The sequence below is a fragment of the Elephantulus edwardii genome, unplaced genomic scaffold, assembly GCF_000299155.1.
Source record: "Elephantulus edwardii isolate Elephantulus edwardi_28Jun2011 unplaced genomic scaffold, EleEdw1.0 scaffold00418, whole genome shotgun sequence".
Lineage (NCBI taxonomy): Eukaryota > Metazoa > Chordata > Mammalia > Macroscelidea > Macroscelididae > Elephantulus > Elephantulus edwardii.
In genome coordinates this window covers 734,867-755,469 of record NW_006400168.1, presented here as the reverse complement: position 1 = coordinate 755,469, position 20,603 = coordinate 734,867, and the positions used below count along the sequence as shown (strand labels likewise).

Sequence of the window (20,603 nt, the reverse complement as noted above, 5' to 3'; positions counted from 1 at the left end):
AATTTAATAATAATTTAAAAAAATTAAAAAACAAAAACAAAAATTCTTAACATAAGGCCAATAGGCAACATTATGAAAGATGAAGAAAAGATTGAAACTCAACAACTTCATCTTACTTGGAACTACAATCAATACACTTGGCACCAGCCATCAGGAAATCAGAAAGCATATTGCACTGGGAAAGTCTGCAGTCAAGAACCTCCCCAAATTATTAACAGCAATTATGTCAGTTTGAGGATTAAAGTATCAAGTAAAGGCCATAGTCTTTCTGATCATTTGCTATACATCTGTAAACTGGACAATGAATAAGGCTGACAGAAGAAGAGTTGAAGCTTTTGAGCTGTAGATTTGAAGAAGAATACTGAGTATACCATGAACTGCCAAAAGAACAAACAGATATGTCTTGGAGAAGGTGCAGCTTGAGTGCCTCTTGAGGCAATGATGAAAAAGCTTCATCTCTTGTTAAACTGTTTAGCATTGTCTCCCACCCACAGCCGTGTTTGACTAGAAAACAAACAAACAAACAAAAAAGCTTCATCTCATGTATTTTGGGTACGTTGCTAGGAAAGGCTATTCCTCAGAGAGGGACTTCATGCATGGAAAGATGGAGGGTCAGCGAAAGAGAGAAAGACCGTCAACCAGATAGATTGACACAGTGACTGCTACAATGGCCTCTAATGTGTCATGGACTGTGAGGATAACACTGGACAGGACAGGGTTCAGATCTGTTGTTCATAGGGTTGCTGTGGGTTGTACTTGACTCAATGGCACCTAATAACAACTACAACAACATCAAACTAGTATTCTGAAGGAACAGTTATGTTCCTTCTCTGAAAAAACTTCTATTCCAGTTAAAACGTTTAGCATCTGCATCTCTAAACAAAGTCCAGTCAAGATCAAGCCATCATGTTGCAGCAAACAGTAGCTCATAGCATGGAACTTTTCCTCTTCATCTGGTTAGATTCTGGTCAACTCATCCTCAGCCAACCATGGCTAGGTCCAAATGTCCATCAGTCACAAACTCGGATGTCCACACTTCTTGTGTTCCAGATTGTCTGGCCCCTACACTCAGCCTTAGCCTCTAAATGAGGGCAAATCAACAAGCCAGGGGTTCTCATGACTACCTGCTCCTCAAACCAGGAACCTCTCTGTGCTTATCCATATGTCTGGGTATGCTAGGTAAACACTGTCAGTGGAACCCATCCAAACTCAGCTTGTCTCTTCATTGCTGTGTGCTTCCTACTTCCACTCCAGGGAATCCAGGTGGTCACAATGAGTGATCATCCTCCATAATTCCCTTTAACTTTGGAAGGGGGCTCGCTCTGATGACTACCAACCTTACCCTGCCTCAGAAGTCAAACAGTTTGTTCCAGTTTTTCAAAGTCAAAGTCTCTCTTCTTGCCTTTCTTCCAAATGTAAATCTCTTCAAAGTCCAAGGTTGGTCTACAAATCTATGCAAATGCAGATATCCTCAAAATACTGAGTGGGATTTATCTTTCCTCTACTAGTCTCAACAAGCATTTTCCAGGCCAAATTTTCCCTTTTAACATCCCTAATTGGGTAAACTAGCCAAAGGCAGATTTACAGACTTCCCATAATCTACAATATATCCTAACATTATAATGTCGAATATTCATTTTTACAATTTATCTTAACATTTCTACATAGAAGAAACATAAGAGAGAGCCGTATCTGTAAAGTTAAGTAAATGAAAACCTTAATATAAACCTTTAAATGAAATTCCCAATTTCAACTTCATTCTCCACTTTAACTTATCTCATTGTTAGGCACCTAACAACAACAATAATCTAATTAATTCATTCCAATGACTAATCAACCCCTTATTGTGTATTGACTTTCCTTTTCCACAACTTAACTAGTTTTGATTTTTTTTAAAAAATTAAGGCTTTCTCTGATGTCAGACATCAAGCTGAGGTAGGGGTAAGGGGTGGGGATTAGGATATGGACCTGTTTGTCAGGGAGCTCATGATTTATTTAGTGGCTGTGGCACAGAGCTTAGTGCTATATAAGACATACTATTAGCAAGAGGAGCTTTGTTCTTTCACTACTGGAACTAGGAGTTCTCAACATGCAGATGTGTTTTTTATTAGAAGTTGTGTGTTCAGTGGGCATTGAAATCCACATGTCAAACACATGTCATGCAGCAAGCTGCTGGCTCACATCCCAAGAACCAGAGGATGACAAGCTGGATGTAAGGTCAAGAAAGAAATAGTTTTCCAATTTTACTCTCCTCTCTCTCCCTTCTCGGTCTATCTATAGGTTTTGCATGAACAGTGTTCCTTTGTTCTATTTGGACAACAGCTTCTTGGACTAGGAATAGGTTTCACATGAGCACAATTAAGTGTTCTGGGATTCTCGTTCTTCTCATTATTAAACATAAATTATTATGATGTACACAGTTAAATGCCTTTGCATAATCAAGAAAATAAGTAAGCATCTTTCTGTATTCTCAGTTTTCAGTCAAGATCCACCTGACATCAGCAATGATATCTTTGGCACCATACCCTCTTCTAAAACCAGCTTGAATTTCTGGCAGTTCTTTGTCAATATACTTTTCCAGTCTTTTAAAAATAATCTTTTTAAAAAAAAATCTTCAATAAGATCTTACTTGCATGTGAAAGCATTGATATTTTTTATAATTTCTAATCTGTTGGATCACCTCTTTTGGAATAGGAATAAATATGGATCTTTTCCATATTTGTTCCACAATCAACACCCATAATAGAAGCAGTCAAAACATAACAAGATGTGTTGTAGTGGGGAAATCTGCTATCAAGGAGCTCTCCAAACCTCTAAAGAACAACAATATCTGTTTAAATGCTGTGGTGTACCTGATCCAAGTCATGGTATTTTCAATTGCTTCCTGTTGTTGTTGTTATGTGCCGTCGAGTCGTTTGCAACTCATAGCGACCCTATGTACAACAGCCCTAAACCCTGCTCTATCCTGTGCCAATCTCATTGCCTCTGACACACCCACCCCGATTACCCAAGTCACTGAATATATCCACCTCATAGAGGGTCTTCCCCTCCTGCGCTGTCCCTCCACCCTACCAAGCATGATGTCCCTCTCCAAGGACCTGTCTCTCCTTACAACATGTCCATAGTATGTCAGATGAAGCCCCAGAATCCTTGTCTCCAAGGAGTAGCCTGGTTTAACCCTCTCTAGGATGAATTTGTTTGTTTTCTTGGCAGTCCAGGGTACATTCAATACTTTTCTCCAGCACCACAGCTCAAAGGCATCAATTCTCCTTCTATCTTCCCTAGTCATTGTCCAACTCTCTGATGCACAACAAGTGATTGCAAAGACTGTGGCCTGTATCAGGCACACCTTAGTCTCCAGAAAGACACCATTGCTCTTGAGTACTTTAGAGAGGTCCCTAACCGCAGACTTTCCCATCGCAATACGTTTTTTTATTTCCTTGCTGCTGGTGCCAAGAGTGTAGACCATGGAGCCAAGCAAACTGAAGCTGTGAACAATCTCAATCTCTTCGCCATCCATCCTGATGCTACCGATTGGTCCAGTGGTGAGAATTTTTGTCTTCTTGACATTGAGCCTCAGTCCATGGGGAAAAGAGAAAGAAAGAAAGTCGGGAGGCTCGTGAGGGTTCAAAGAAGGCAAAGAAGGTGATTGGTCTGAAGGCAAAGCTCTACCATAAGCAGCGTCATGCTAAGAAAATACAAATGAAAAAGACTATTAAGATGCAGGAAAAAAAGAAACACCAAACAAAAGAATGATGAGAAGGGGCAGTACCAGCCTTTCTGCTGGACAGAGAGGGGCAGTCCCGAGCTAAAGTACTTTCCAACATGATTAAATAAAAAGCAAAGAGAAAGCAGGAAAATGGGAAGGCCCTCTCCTCAAAGTTCATGCCCAGGGCGAAACAGAAGTACTGAAAGTTATTCGAACAGGAAAGAGAAAAAAACAAGCCTGGAAGAGGATGGTTACTAAAGTGTGCTTTGTTGGCGATGGTTTTACAGGAAAACCACCTAAATATGAAAGATTCATCAGACCAGTGGGCTTACGTTTCAAGAAGGCACATGTAACACATCCTGAACTTAAAGCCCACATTTTGCCTGCAAATACTTGGTGTAAGGAAGAATCCTTCATCCCCCACTGTACCCAAGCGTAGGTGTTATTACCAAAGGTACCATCATGGAGGTGAATGTGAGTGAGTTGGGCCTTGTGACACAAGGAGGCAAGGTTATTTGGGGAAAATATGCTTTAGTTACCAACAATCCTGAAAATTATGGATGCATAAATGCTGTCTTATTGGTCTAATAGCACTTTCACAATTGATGACAAATCAGTCAGAAAACCAGCATTACCATGTGCTTCCGAATGCTACCAAACAGCCTTCCTTAAAGTCCTGCAATCAAGAGAACTATTTATTACGATATAAAAACATTAAAAAGGTCCAGGTTGGTTTGTTTGTTTTTTTTTTTTTTAAAAAAGGAAAGAGAGTCAGTTACTATGTAGAGAAGCCCTAGTGTGATGACTGAAAATGGCCAGCTATTTACAAGAGACATAAAGAGGAACAGTGCACCCAGGCCAGCGCTGGCCCCCAGAAGCCAGAGTGTTCTTTCTGCTATAGGCCACATAGAAGAATCCATCTTCATCTTTTTCTTTCTGATAAAGCTGTCCCATAGATAGGCTGGACTGTGACACAAAGAGGAAGATGGCCTTTTCTTAAGGAAGCTGGAATCTCCTGACAATCCACATGAACTGAGCCATGGTGACGTCGGATGGGACCAGGTACTTACATTTTTCAGTGTCAACAATCTGGGAGCTGGAGACTTTTTCCATATCACTGGAACCCAGTCTGGATATTTTGCATGGATTTTGGCAGATCCAGGCATCTGTGCTTCAAGAAGTGGTCCTCCTGGAATATTCACTTCCCGGAGGCAAGGAGAGAGCTGAGGAGTTCAGCGCATCATCCACAACAAGGGTGGCAGTGGCAACAACCACTTAAGTGTCATGAACTGCAACCAGAAAGCTTCTCAGAGGCCAAAATAGTGAGACATCTCACTTACTTGGGGAATATTGTCAGGAGAAACCAGTTCTTGGAGAGAGACGTCATGCTGGGACAAGGAGAGGGTCTATAAAAGGGAGAAGATCTTTAAGAAGATTAATCAACACAGTGACTACCACAACAGGTTTAAGCATGACTGAGCGCATGAGGATGACATAGGATAAGGTAAGGTGCAGATCTGTTGATCCTAAGGTCCCAGTCAACTCGACAGAACCCAGCAACAACTCTCTCTCTTTTCGCTCCTATAGTTCTTGTGTACCGTGGAGTTAGACTTGACCCATAGTTGACCCTCTGGCTGGTTTCAGAGGCCGTTAATTGCTTGTGAGGAGATTTCCCACCCTTCTCCCAAAGAGCGACTGGTGGATTTGAACCATGTACCTTCGGGATTGCAATGCAGCTTCTTGCCACTAGGTCACCAGTGCTGCTTATTCCTGTTAACCCTCCAAAATAGATTCTGTATATAAATCTTTCCTTAGCTTTTATAGCCATCCTCGCTTCTAAGGAGCAGTCCACCCATGCTTCTAAAACAGGTTTGTTTGTTCTTCTGGCAGTTCATAGTACATTTCATATTCTTCCTGGTTTAGATATCATGAAATGTTAGTGTCTCCTTCCTTTTCATGTTTTTACCATCAGCTTTATTTCAATCTCACGCACTTTGGTCTGGCTTTTCTCTCTGAATATTATTTCTGTCCTCCCAAACAAAATCTCAGAATAGACCCAAATACAGAAATCCCCTCAGTACCATACACAATGGACCAAAACGACCCTGGGATTAAAAACTTCTGCTCTTAGAACTCTAAGGGCTTAGATGTTCTTTTTCATTTTTTTCTGTTTACGCCAGAGAGAGCTCTGAAAGAAGAAACAGATCTACAAGATGTGATTTACCCACAGAACACTAGAGGGCTCTCTCCTCACAGAATGGGCTCTCTCCCCGGTTTAGGAGTTGTGGAATCTTAAAGCGTTGCCCTATTGAACCCTTAACGTGTGTTACTTAGTTTTCATAGTCATATGGTCTTCGCAATCACTTGTTATGCATCAGAGAGTTGGACAATGACCAGGGAGGATAGAAGGAGAATTGATGCCTTTGAGCTGCGGTGCTGGAGAAGAGTATTGAGAATACCATGGACTGCTAGGAAAACAAACAGATTTGTCCTGGAACCTACTTTGGACATGTTGTGAGGAGAGACTGGTCCTTGGAGAGGGACATCATGCTTGGGAGGGTGGAGGGACAGCGCAGGAGAGGAAGGCCCTCTATGAGGTGGATTGATTCGGTGACTGGGATAATTGGGATGGGAGTGTCAGAGACAGTGCGATTGGCACAGGACAGAGCGGAGTTTAGGGCTGTTGTACATAGGGTCGCTATGAGTCACAAGCGACTCAACGGCACATAACAACAACAACATGGAATACTCACCTGTATTGTACTGATAAGAGATTGTAGACCAGAAAGGTTCATTTAATCTTCGTAGGTCACATATATAAAAGAATGATTCCAGAGTTAAACTCCAGGCTTATTTGATGTCAAAATCTGTGCTTTGCCCCCTATGTCCAGGCTTTCATTCTTCACTTCTTAAAGGATAAGAAAATTGAGAACCAGAAGGGTGACAAAGGTTGTCCGTGTTCATAACGGCAGAGTTCTTTAGTACTTGTACACACCTTTCCTTTCCAAAGTCTTATAACACACAGAAGTCTTTGAGTTTAAGAATGCTCAGTGTTTTCTTACCCTGATGATTCTTTCATAGATATGTACCTTTTGAGACAAGAGACACTGGAACTGTGCCCTAGAAATGACTGTAAGTGGGGTATCCTGTTTACATACATCATAGCCAGCAATAAGGCACCCATGGTGATATAGCTAACATTGAGACCTGATTTGAATCTTGATTAATTTTCTTATTAGCAGTGTTATCTTGTGTGAGTTATAAAGCACCTCTGGTTTTTCCTATTTCCTCATTTATGAAGTAGGGATTATAATACTTGACTTACATCTTGAAAGAGCAGAACCGTTAAGAGTACGGGTTCTCGAGCCAGATTGCCTGAATTTGTATGAAGGTTCTCCCATAACTAATTCTTATGAACCTCAGTTTCCTTGTCTCTGTAAAATAAGGTGGATAACACCTCATAAGGTTATCACAAAGAATAAATAACATCTAAAGAACTCATAAGTGCCTTTGATCCCTAGCAAACAAATGGAAGCTATAATCATTTGTTACATTAAGTAAGAAAATAAAAACAAAGCACCATGCTGAGCAGAGTAAGTACTCAAGAAAACACAACTTTTTAGTTCTGATGATTGGAAAATAAGAGTTATGTCAGTGAGGGGGAAAAGGATCCCTGAGCTGCTATCAACAAGCAGTAGAATTGGAAAGTCAAGACAACAGGAGACTTTGAATGTAAACCCAATTATCTTAGTAAACTTTCAGTCATATCACATTTAAAAAACATAAATAAAATGGAAATTCACTGCCATTGTGTCAACTGCACCTCATAGTGACCCTGCACTGGATTTCCAAGGCTATAAATCTTAACAAGCGGAGACGACCCATTTTCTCTCCCAAAGCTGGAGACGTGGCCTTTTGGTCAGCAGTGCAACATGCTACAGACCATGCCACAAGAGCTCCTCAAATAAGTAAAAAAGCCAGAAAAACCTCAAATTCATTGTTGTCAAGGCAGGATTGACTCTCATAGTTGACCCTCCAGTGTGTTTTCAGAGATTGTAAATCACAAGGGAAGAGATAGCCCATCTTTCACTTAAGAAGCACTTGGTGGATTCGAACCACTTAACCTTTGGCTTACCATAACTCCTTACCCAGTAGGCCACCAGAGCTCCCCAACGATTGTTTCATTCTGGAGGAGGGAGGAAGAAAGGCATAAAGAAGACCAATGTGTGTGTGTGTGTGTGTGTGTGTGTGTGTGTGTGTGTGTGTGTATTCAACAAATTAACAACAAAAATAGGAATAACAACCAAACAAAAAGACAATCCTATCATAAAATGGACGAAGGACATGAATAGACATTTCACCAAAGAGAGCATTGAAATGACCATAAAATATGGGAAAATATGCTTAATTAAGATAGTTATTATCCATGAGAGAAAGATGTACATCAGGGCTGTATTCTCAATATACTGAGTGAACAGATATAGAGAAAGGATACAGCCTACATGCACATCCTTACTCACGAATCAGTGAGAGCTAGTTCATTCCCTTTGTTGTTGTTGTTCTTAGGTGCCACTGACTCAATTGTGACTCATAGTGATCCTCTGAACAGCAGATCTGAACCCTGCCCTATCTTTGTTGTTGTTATGTGCCGTGCTGTCAAGTCACCTGCAACTCTTAGCGACCCTGTGTACAACAGTTCTGAAGCCTGCCCTGTCCTGAGCCAGACTCAGTGACCCACATTGCCCCAGTTACTGTATCAATCCATCTCATCCGGGGTCTTCCTCTCCTGCACTGTCCCTCCATCCTTCTGAGCATGATGTTCTTCTCCAAGGACTGGTTGCTCCTGGGAACGTGCACAAAGTGTGTGAGACAGAGCTTCAAAATCCTAGTTTCTAATGAGAAACTTGGTTTTATCCTCTCCAAGACAGACTTATTTGTTTTCTTGGCAGTCCGTGGTATGTTCAAGGCTCATTTCCAGTACCACACTCAAAGACATCGATTCTTCTTCTGTCATCCTTTGTCATTGTCCAGCTCTCTGATGCATAGCAAGTAATTGCGAAGACCATGGCCTGGATTAGAAGCACCTTAGTCTCTAGACTGACATCGTTGCTTCTCAGTACTCCGAAGATGTCTCTGATAGCAGATTTTCCCATTGCAATTTGTGTTTTGATTTCCTGACTGTTGGTGCCAAAAGGGCCTTACACCATCCTACTTACCTCAAATTATTGTTCTAGTCATTGTATCAATCTATCTCACAGAAAGTCTTCTATTTCTCTTACTCTCCACTCTTCCAAGTATAATGTCTCTTTCCAAAGACTGGTCCCTCCTAACAACATGCCTGAAATATGTGAGATGAAGTTTCATAAGCCTTGCCTCGAAAGAGCACTCTGCTTGCATTTTCTCCAAGACATATTTGTTTGTTCTTTCATCATCTATGGGATATTCAGTACTCTTCTCCCATACCACAGCCCAAAAGCATAGATTCTTCTGTCATACTTATTCATTGTCCAACTTTCAGATGCATAACAAGTAATGGAAAAGACCATGGCTGGAGTCAGGTGCACCTTAGTCTTTAACTGACATCATTGCTCCTAAACACCTTCAAGAAGTCCTTGACAGCAGATTTTCCCCATCCAATATGTCATTTGAATTCTTGACTGCTGGTACCAAAGTTGATTATTAATCCAACCAAGATGAAATCATTGACAACTTTATTATTTTTTTCCATTTATCATGATATTGTCAGTTGGTCCAGTGGTAAGGATTTTTGTCTCCTTGATGTTGAGATATAATCCATAGGGAAGATCTTCTTCATAAAGTCCAGCCTCTCAAGGGATTTGCTCAGCATCTAGATTGAATAGGTATGGAGAAAAGATGTAGCCCTGATGCACATCCTTCTTGATTTTAATCTATGCAGTGTTCCTTTTCTTTGGTTGGATAGCAGCTTCTTGATCTAGGTATAAGTTTTACATGAGCACAATTAAGTGTTCTTGAATTTTTACTTTTCTCAATGTTAACCATAATTGGTTATGATCCACATAGTCAAATTTTGCATAGTCTATAAAATGCAAGTAGACATCCTTCTATTGTTCTCTGCTTTCAGCCAAGATCCCTCCTAAATCTGACTTCAGTCTATCCACAGCTGTTAGGAGACACTGGTGGCCTAGTGGTAAGAAAATGCTCTGCAATGTGCTGCAATCCCAAAGGCACTCAGTTCAAATCCACCAGCTGCTCCTCAGGAGAAAGATGGGCAATCTCGTCTCATGCTTTTAAACTGTCTCTGAAAACCCATCGGAAGATCATCTATGGGTCAGTCTCAACTTGATGGTACTCAGCACAGCTGCTGGGATCTCAGTAGTTGGATCCTCTGGACCCAGTTATTTATCTCCTCTAGACTTTCTAGAATTTCTTTGCAATTACTTGCAATGCATCAGAGAGCTGGACAATGAATAAGGATGACAGAAGGATTGATGCCTTTGAGTTGTGGTGCTGAAAAAGTCTTGAACGTCGCATGAACTGCCAAGAAAACAAATAGGTCTATTTACAAGTGGGTGAAAGTTTCTTCTTGGAGGCTAGGATTTTGAAGCTTAGTCTCACATACTTTGGGCACATGGTCAGGAAGGACCAGTCCTTGAAGAAGGGCATCATGCTCAGAAAGGTGGAGAGACAGTGCAGGAGAGGAAGACCCTGGATGAGATGGATTGATACAGTAAGTAGGGCAATGGGGGTAGGTGTGTCAGAGTCAGTGAGATTGGCTCAGGACAAGGCAGACTTCAGAGTTGCTATGTATAGGATCACCATGGGTTGCAGGCAACTAGACAACACGTAAAAACAACACAATGATAACAGTCTTTCTACATCAATTATTTTCAACCAGAAATTATTTTACCCTGGAGATATTTAACAATATCTGGACATATTGTTGGTTGTCACAACTGAGGTGTATGGATTTAAGGGGGTGCTATCTGCATTATGCAGATGACACATCCTTCCTTTCTGAAACTGAGGAAGACCTGAAGCATTTGCTGCAGAAGGTCAAGGACTGTAGTCTTCAATATGGATTGCACCTCAACATCAAGAAAACAAGGATTCTCACCTCTCGGCCAATTGGCAGCACCATGATAGATGGAGAAGAGATTGAGATTGTTAACAATTTCAGCTTGCTAGGGTCTACTATCAACACTCTTGGCATCAGTGGTCAAGGAATCAATAGATGAATTGCATTTGGAAAATCTGTTGTCAGGGATCTCTCCAGAGTGCTAATGAGCAATGATGTCAGTCTGGAGACTAAGGTGTGCCCTATCCAGGCCATGGTCTTCACAATTACTTACTTTGCATCCAAGAACTGGACAATGACCAAAGATGACAGAAGAATTGATGCTTTTGAGTTGTGGTGCTGGAGAAGAATACCATGGAATACTAAAGAGAACTAACATATATGTTATCTGTATGTATCTTGGAAAAGGTGAAACCAAGTTGCTTCTTGGAGGCAAGGATTTTGAGGCTTAGTCTTACATACTTTGGGCATTTGCCAGGAAGGACTAGTCCTTAAAGGATATCATGCTTAGAAGGGTGGAGGGGCAGCACAGGAGAGGAAAATCTCAGATGAGATGGCTTGATGCAGTAACAAGGGTAGCTTGGTAACTGAGGGTAGATGTATAAGAGACAGCAAGATTGGCTCAGGATAGAGAAGGGTTCAGAGCTTTTGTGCTGTGCACAGGTTCGCTATGAGCCATAGTTGACTTAAGGGCACACAGCAAGAGCTACAACTGGTGGCTATTGAGCAGAGGCCAAGGAAGCTGCTAAACATTTTGCAATGCATGTTGTTTTTGTTGATTGCTTTCAAGTTGAGCATGACTCACAGCGACACTATGAACAAAAGGCCTAAAGCCTTTCTATAACAATCTCGTCATTTATCAAAGTTCATAGAGTTTCCAGGGGCATGTTGTTTAGGAAGTGGATGCCACTCCTGCTTCCAAACCTGTCTTAAACTGGGAGCACTTCCAAACACTGTCCATCATGGGTAACCATTATGGCATTTGACCCACAATAACACAAGGTTCAGCATCACAGCAATCCCAAGTTACCTCAGTACAGCATATTGACAGAAGAGTGCTATACCACTTAGAAGAATGTTCCTCCAAAATATAATAACAACTGACTTTTAAATACAAAGGCCCTTCTTGAGGTCTTATTGACTCTAAACAAGAGGCTTAAATAAAAAACAGCCAATATAGTATGTTTTTGTTGTTATATGCCACTGAGTCATCTGCAACATATGGCAACACTAAACCCTTCCCTGTCCTGAGCCAGTCACTAATTCTGACACACTAACATCCATTGCCCCAGATACTGTATCAATCCATCTCATGCAGGGTCTCCCTCTCCTGCACTGCCCATCCATCCTTCAGAGCATGATGTCCTTCTCTAAGGACCAGTCTCACCTGGCCATGTGCCCAAAGTAAGTGTAACAGAGCTTTAAAATCCTAGCCTTTAAGGAGAGATTTGGTTTCACCCTCTCCAAGACAGACCTATTTATTTTCTTGGGAGTCCATGGTATGTTCAAGACTCTTCTCCAGCACCACAAAGGCATTGATATCTTCTTCTGTCGTCCTTTTTTATTGTCCACCTGTCTGAATGCATAGGACAGCCTTTACAACAAAGCATTAACCAGTCCAAAATGTCAGTAGTTTCAAGGTTGAAGAGTCTTTAAGGCTAAGGGAATTTTCCTGGGTTTAATAGAACTTGAATGAGGTTAGGGTTAGAGCAGGCATTGGTCGAGAAGAGATGTTCCTTCTTGGAGATGCTAGGCAGCTATAGTCGTCATCATGTGATTGAGTTGGAACCACAGAGCTGACCCTCCAGCTGGTTTTCAGAGACAGTAAGTCACACAGGAGATTGTAATTCTCCTGCAGAGCAGCTGGGGGATTGTACACAGTACCTGTAGGATTGCAGTGCAGCTTCTTATCACTAGGCCACTAGTGCCTCCTAGGCAACTGTAGAGGCAACCTGATAATGGGCCACTCCTCCATTAACAGATACACACGGATAGGACTTGGAGAAAGTGTGGCCAGAGTGCTCCATAAAGGCAAGGATGGCAACGCTTTGTCTCACATACTTTGGGCATGTTGTTAGCAGGAGCTGTTCCTTGGAGAGGGACATCATGCTCGGAAATTGGATGGTCAGATAAAGAGAGTAAGACTTCAATGGGATGGATCAACACAGTGACTGCAGCAATGGACTCAAGTGTGTCAGGGATGATGAGAATGGCACAGGATAGGACAGGGTTCAGATCTGCTGTTCGTATAGTTGCTATGAATTGTATTCTACTAGACAGTACCTAGCAGCAACAACACAACCATCCACAAAAAGGGCCACAGGGCAGTTCTCTCCTCATTGTCAGTGACCAAAGGACACCGAGAAAGAAACCAAGAAAAACAAAGCCAGCTTCTTTATATGTATTATATTTTTCATTAATAAATAAGTTTTCTTCTTTAAACACAGAACTTACAATGGATTGAAACACTCCCCCCACCCCCCATTCCAAGGCAAGAGTCTATAAAACAAATGCCAACTGTACTGCCCAAGGGGCAGAAAAAAGTCTGGTGACCCCCACCCAGCTCTGCCCCTGCAGCACCACCACCCCTACACTCAAGAGAAGGGGTTCTGGGGGCTTCTCCCTTGGACCCTGGGGACTTAGGTGAGAAGCATGTGAATGTATGATGCCACCTCTCCATGAGGCTTGGGCTATGCAAAGGTGAGGCTTCCTTCTCATTGGCTCTGACCAGCTCCTGCCCTTCTGATTTGTTATGAAGCACCTGAGCTAAGCTCCCAAAGGAGCTGCTTCTTGGCTTCCCTGCTCTCCACTCCCCTGTCACCTTCTCAGAGGGGAAGGAAAGGGCTTAGCGACCCCTTCCATCCCCTGGCTGCATGGCAACACTGTGTGGAAGAGGCATGATGCTGAAAGTGAGGCTCCTGTACGCCCCAAAGTCCAGTAGACCAACATGCCCCCATTCCCCCACATCTTTCCTTCTTTTGGAGTGGGGGACACCAGGGCTGCTGCCCCCTCCACTACCTAGTGCCTGGCTTGGGGTGTGATGGTTCTCTCTGTGTCAGGTCCTCATGCCAGGCCTGGTTCCTTCCTTGTCTCATTCCTGTCTCCTTCCAAGCCCTCACCGTGGCCATCTGAAAAACTCATGTCCAATGTCCTAAAGTGTCTCATCCTCCCTCTCTCCCTGTGCCTCTACTCCCCAAGGGAGGAAGTGGGAGGTTGTCTCCCCTCTCCAATCCCCACGTCACATAATGGAACAGCTTTTGGCCTTTTCCTTTTTGAAGGTGGAAGAGATGAGTTCAGAGCGACTGGGGAGGTGTAGCAGTCGTTTGGAGAGGCTTCGGACAGGGCTCTTCGGGGGAACTGGGCTGGCTTTGTTCAGACACACCATGGATGCCGTCCGAAAAATGCTGTGGACACTCTTTTCTGAGGTAAAAGCTGAGCCTTCCAGATAGATTTCTGCACCCAGCTGCTTGGCTATTGCACAGCCCTGTAGGAGGAGGTGAGGCCATTAGCACACTGGTCCAAATTGTCTTCTGACAGTTTCCCACTACCACCCTGTACTAATTATTTTTCTGAAAGTGAAGCCTGATTGCATGTCACAATCACCCGCAACATATTTAAAAACTTATGGATAGTTGTATTGCCTAATGTTTTTGGTGTATATATGTTTAGTATAATGGAAACATAAGGTATGTCTGACCAGGGAAATAAAAATTACTATGGGTAGAGTCTAGGCATTAGTACATTTAGGAATTTCCAGGTAGTGATTCTAATGTGAAGTATGGGTCTAAGGCATTGATTAGTCTTTTTTTCTATGTGTGTAAGAAATTATCCAGGGATCTCGTTTAAAATGCAGGCCACCATATTTTCTCCCAAGTGAGTCTGTATGTAAGGTACCAAGCATTTGAAATCTGAAAGTACTCTGAATAAACAGAATGCATCTGAGAAACATAGGACTGTCTCACCATTCTAACACATGTAAACAACTAGGTAAATAAGTACTCCTACCATCTCTATCTAGGTGATTAATTTATAATTACAGATGGCCCCTCTAATACAAATTCTCTCTTGCAATAGTGGGAAAGTTTCAGCAAGGGCCCTTTTCTGAGCCTTATTTATAACTATTCTCACCCCCTCTCCAATTCCCACATCCACAGACCTGCTCATAGGAGATGGGTGCCTGCTTCTGGTGGGACAACTCCATCAGAGTGCTCAGGTCTGTTCGTAGGTCTGTCTTGCAGCCAATAAGCAACACACGGGTACTGGGACAATAATCTAGGATTTCCGTCTTCCACTAAGGCCAGAGCAGAAAGGCAGAAGGGAAAGGGGAAGAGAAAGGAAAGAGAGTTAGCTGACAGACACTCAGAGTAGCCTAGCAGGCATCATCACACCATCTCACTGATCACTGACCCAGTCCTCCCTCTCAGTCGCAACATCACTGCTGCACTAATTACATCATCTTCCTGCCAAGGAAGCCTGTGGGACCATTGAAATGCTGACCCGGAAGCCTGTCCCTTCAGTCAGTGGTCCAGGAACCAGAGATAGCACGTGGGAAGTTCAGTCTTCACCCTGCCAGGAATGCAGGGAATGGACCTGCTACCTCATCCCAGTCAGAGGACTTCACAAGTCTGGACTGTCACAAGAGAAGAAAAACAGTCTCTTCCCAAGGGAAAGAGACAAATGTAGAGTCTTCTGGAAAACTAGGCTAGATCCACAAGGTATCCTAGGACTCCTCAGTAGAGGCAGGCTTCCCACACAGACTCCCCCATTTCCTAACAGCACTTCAACTCAGACCTGGATTGGCTTTCTCAAGTCTTCATCAACCTGGGATCAAGGTTCTATAGAAGCTGCCTCCAATCATATCCTAAGATTCTCTGACTCTCCATCTTTGACTTCCTGAGTCTTCAGCACCACCCTCCATTGTTGGATCTCTGGCAAAATTTAGGACTGTAAAAGAGCACTGGCCAAGGGACAGGAGCTGAGGACAGGAGGACTGGGTTCTAGTGCCAGAGCTGTAGCTAATGGCTGTGGGCAAATCTCTTTTTATTCCAGTGCTGGGCCAGAGACTGTAGTGCATATAGGGCCTTACCTACCTTCTTGAGTGCACTGTCCACTGTCTCAGGACGGCTGATATCAAAGCATAATAATACTGCATCAGAGTCACTGTAGCAGAGTGGGCGGACATTATCATAATAGGGAGATCCTGGGAGAAGAGAGAAGGAGAGAGCCAAAGAAAGGTGAGTCTATCTCCAAAAAGTCTCAAGAACGTAATTCTAAATCCTTCAACCTAGCTGGCCCTACCCATCTCCTATAGATTTGGGATTGACTACCAGCAAGAGGCAAGTCAAGAATACCAGCTTTCTTAATCTTGAAAAAGGGAAAGGAGGCAGGAGGTATGGATCGTAAGGGAAGGGTTTGAAAAACAGGAGGAAGGGCTTGTCATTTGACAGTCTGGGCCTCTGAGAGTAGGCTTTCTCTAAGGTTTGCCGGTTTTCTGAGTGCCTCAGGAAGATATCTTGCTCATGGCATTAGAAGAGTCCAGAGCTTGTCTAAGGCCTCCTCTTCCCTAGAATTGAACTGCTCAAGAGAACTCTGAGCCAAATGTCTTCTCCCTTCTCTTGGTTTAGGGTCTCTCCAAGTGAAGAGACAAACCTGCCTGTTACATAATTGGCTGCCTTGTTTCTCTGACATGGGGTCAGACCTCCAGGGGATTTGTAGAGGGAAGAAAATCAAGAATGTGGTCCAGTCCCTCACCTACCCAAATAAATTCACTTATGCTGAAAAACTGGAGACTTTGCCCTATAGCATCTCAGGGGGGCTATCTCAAAAGCAGGAGCATCAGACACTAGGGGTTTGGAGGCCAGAGAAAGGGTCTTTGGTGGGAAGGCAGTGGGTATTGCCACCCCAGGTGGTTGGATCTGGGAGAAATCTAGGGGCTGAGCCTGCCCCCCTCCACCCTGGAGAAGGAACAGTAGCGGATTTGGAACCCAGACAATCCGTGCTCAGAATAGCAAGCAGCCCCTCTCCCTGCACCGCAATCGCCATGGAAACTGGGGGGAATCCAAGCTGGGGAGGGGTATTTGTTGAAAAAAAAAAAAAAGAGTAAGGGGGAATTGGGCTGGCTGCCTGCTCCTTCAGCTATCCACCCCCATCCCCTTCTGAGGTGGGGTCTTCACAGCCGCACTGAGCGCTGCAGCACTGGGGGAGGGGGAGAAGAGCCTCCATTTTGGCTCCAAGCAGTCCCCCTCCCCTAGGACTAGCACGTGAATAACTGGAACAGGTATTTGCCCTGAGTCAAGAAGCCCAGCCCACACACCTACATCCTCGCCTTCCTTCTGGGGACCTCATTTGAAAGAGAGTTTGTTTGAGGATGACTGATAGCCTTCATCTTTTCAAAAACTGGGGTGGGGGGCGTTCGGCACAGGGAATAGGCGCATCCTTGCTGATTTTCCATGATCAGGATTGGGATTTAAATGGCTCCATTCTGATGGCGGGAGGAGGGGAAGCAGGGAGGATTTAGGGGCAGTGGTAGTGAAAGGAGCAGCAGAAAGGCTGGGCAGGATACAAGGTACACCCGACGAAAGCCACCCAGCACACAGCCCAGCTGCATTTCGAGCCGTCCAGCCAGCAGAGCACAGTCCAGGCTCACCAGACCCTGCCTCCCATCCCCCATCCCTGGAACTGCGACGGAGGGAGGCACACCGAGTGGAGGAAATTAGTTTTTTGTTTTGGGAGGTGGGGGTGGGGATGAGAGCAAGGGGAAGTCTTTTTCTTTTTCTCTACCTATCCCCTACTCTCAACCTTTTCAGACCTCCAAATGGGATCATGGGAACGACAGCCCTTTGGAGAAAGAGCGGCATGTTCATTATATGAAACAAGAATTTACAATTTTGTCTTTAAACTCAGTCTGAATATACATTTTGGGGGAAGAGTAGATTTTCTTTCTCTTATTCTTCTTCTTAGTCCTTAATTATGACTCTGTGCCCAGTCTATTTAAAAAGATTGGGATAAAAAGACAACAGGAGGGGTCAGAATCAAGGCAAAGTATAGCCCAGCACTAAAGGTTTGGGATTTAGAGGCTGGAAAAGCATTCCAGAAAGACGGGGTATCTTTTTCCAACCCCGGTACAAAAAAACCCGTTTGCACCAAGCCCCCCACTCCACCAGCTACGGCTGCAAGCCAGAACGTGGTTATGCCCTATACTGAGCCATCTCCCCCACCCTCCGATGCATCAATGATGCATCGCTTCATCCCTGAGCCGCAGCAGAATGACGAGCGGAGTGGAGCTGCGGCAGGCAGACAGCAGCGGCCCAAGACAAAATGCAGGAGGGAAAACAAAGTCTGAGCAGTATTTCCCCCAAAGCAGGCTAGTTAGTCCCCTGACCCAACCACAACTGTCTTCGGCGGAAGCACCACCTCCTGCTTCTTATGTGGTTATGGACTAGGACAGCAAAGGCTGGGGGGTGTGTGCGCTGGGTGATGGGGAATCAGGGATGGAGAAGACCTCTCTGGCTGCCCCCAGTAATTTATGGATCCATTACCTCACTATCTTATCACACCCTGAGGGATGGCATTAGATCCAGAGAAGTGAGCGACTTCTGGGCTCATTCACTCTTCATTTCTGGACTATCTCCTTCCCTCTAAGGGCCTCAACAACCATGGAATCATCTAATTCCCTTCCTTCAGTTTCCTGGCAAGCATCAAACTCCTTAGTCTGACCTGAGGAAGAAACAATTTCTAGAAGACAGCAGCTGCAGCACATTGGTGGAAGGGGGATTGAGGGGGCCTCTGGGGCCAGTGATCTTACCTGAAGTGTCCCAGAGGCTGAGCTCCACTCTCTGTTCTTCTGTCTCCAAGCAGGCTGTGTAATTCTCAAACACGGTGGGCACATATGTCTGTGAGGAAGAGGAACCATTCTAATCATTGGTGCCCCTATCCTTGTATCAGGTTGGAGTAGGCTACACAAGAAATCAGTCAACCTAGTGAGAAACTCAAGTGGCAGGAAATAAGGGGCCAGAGAAAGGGATACATGGAGCAAGAAAACAGGATGTGCAGAGTCACAAGTACTTTGCTCCAAGTAAAAATATATGAGAGTATCTCCACAAACCCCTCAAAGCCAGGTGATAAGCCCTCTGTATTCTAGATGGTCAGAGAGAAACATACGTTACACTCAGTGCTCAATTTCTCTCTCTCCCAATTTTAGGTCCACAATCCCTTCCTAGCTTTTTCTCTTCTCCCACAGGATCATAGAGCCAAAAGAACAGCAGAAAGGGCAGCACAGCCAGTCCAGGGACATGTTCTTAGAACCTTGGAAGGTGCAGGTGAGAGGAGGGCCAGGTATTACGTCAAGAAGAAACCCCAGACTCTCAAATGCCTCCAGTTCCCTCTCTAGAGAGCAGACATCAGGGATGAAAGGAGGGAGGAGGAGATCTGATCAGGTCTTGTGGGTGAAGAGGTGAGGAGGAGCCAGTGGGGCGGCAGAAGTGGGACAGGTCTCAGGGGACGCCAAGACAGGGCAGTCCTCTCTCCTGAAAACAGATGAGGCTGGGGCAGAAAGCTGGGCCAGGAAGTGGGAGACTGGGGACAGCTACCCAAAGCAGGTGAGAATCTACACCACTACCCCCTAAGCAGATAGGCAGGGAGGAGGGAGCATAGCTGGTCAGCGGGTGGGCAGGCAGGCAGCTCACCTCTGGATAGCAGTCCTTCGCTAACACTTGTAACATTGCTGTTTTCCCACACTGTACATCGCCAACCAGAACAAGTTTACATCTGGCCACGACTGGCTGGGGGGCCCGTCTCTCCTTCATGGTTTTGGCCTCCACGAGATTCACACTTGGCTTCAGAGAGGAGAAGGTAGCGCCAGGTACGCCTCAAGGTGTAAACTCAACCGGTTCCCTGCTTCTCTCCAACTGAGAAGGAGGCAGGCAAAGCCGCTTTATATCTCCCCAGCAGAGCCAATCACATGAGGAAGCGGACTCTGTCACAGCCAATCCTTGAGGAGGGATCCCCTCTTAACAGCCAATGGTAGGAAAATCTGAGTCAGGGCCCTCTTCCTCCTTTCCCTTTCTCTTAAAGCTAAACCAGTTGCCTCTCCTAAAAAGGGGATTCCCACGCTGCTTTTCATTTGTATTAAGGAGGGGGAGGGTATGTGAAGCAAAATTAAATCATCTTCAATGTTCACCAATTAGGGTTAAAAACTATAAGCTATTCATGGAAACAGAAAGTGTGTTGATGCTGGAGTTGTAGGGACTGTTTAGGAGAAGAGAACCTGCTCAAACTTAGAGACACTCAGCACCTTGTGGTAAACCAATTTCTACATCTGGCTTCCCCTCCCAATGTAAATTCCTGTCCTACTCACTTCAAAACCCAAGTTTCTCCCTCAGGGATCACCAGCACTAGGAAGGGAATAAGTCTTCTAGTGTCACCTGAAAAAAAACCTCACACAATTCCTTACCCAGAAGTGGCCACAGAGAAAGTAATGAGAGAGTTTGGCCAGTAAGGGCAGGAGAGAAAATGATAACATAATACAAAATAAACACTGAGTCTGTCTGGCCAGGTAGCCTCTCACTTCATGTTTGGCATGCTTTGTGTGTTTTCGTCCACTTCCTGGATGAATCAGGCTTAAGTCCAGTCCCAGACTGACACCTACTGATGTTACCTCACTACTGTGTGTGTCACCTGTTTAAAGTCCAGACTGAATCTGGTACTCTTGGGATTAGGAAATTAAGGGGAAACCTCCATTGAAATAAGCTACAAAGCTGCCTACCAGTTCTGGCCTTCTGAACTCTAGTTATTATATAGGGAGCTCTGGTAGGACAGATGTTGTTAAGTGCCGTTGAG

At 44.3% G+C, this 20,603-nt stretch overlaps 1 protein-coding gene and 2 pseudogenes across 1 annotated transcript; 1 reads left to right on the top strand and 2 right to left on the bottom strand.

Moving 5' to 3' along the window:
- LOC102861191 overlaps positions 1-4,297 on the top strand; it is an 11,596-nt pseudogene extending 7,299 nt beyond the window's left edge.
- A 231-nt stretch (positions 4,298-4,528) lies between these two features.
- LOC102860785 lies at positions 4,529-4,907 on the bottom strand (annotated as a pseudogene).
- An 8,250-nt stretch (positions 4,908-13,157) lies between these two features.
- RND1 (Rho family GTPase 1) lies at positions 13,158-19,674 on the bottom strand. Its single transcript, XM_006902483.1, has 5 exons — positions 19,451-19,674; positions 18,571-18,658; positions 15,857-15,966; positions 14,923-15,057; positions 13,158-14,250 (listed from the first exon to the last, which is right to left on the bottom strand). The coding sequence occupies exons 1-5, from the start codon at positions 19,568-19,570 to the stop codon at positions 14,005-14,007; spliced, it is 699 nt and encodes a 232-aa protein (XP_006902545.1). The 5' UTR covers positions 19,571-19,674; the 3' UTR covers positions 13,158-14,004.
- Between the last annotated feature and the right edge of the window lie 929 nt (positions 19,675-20,603).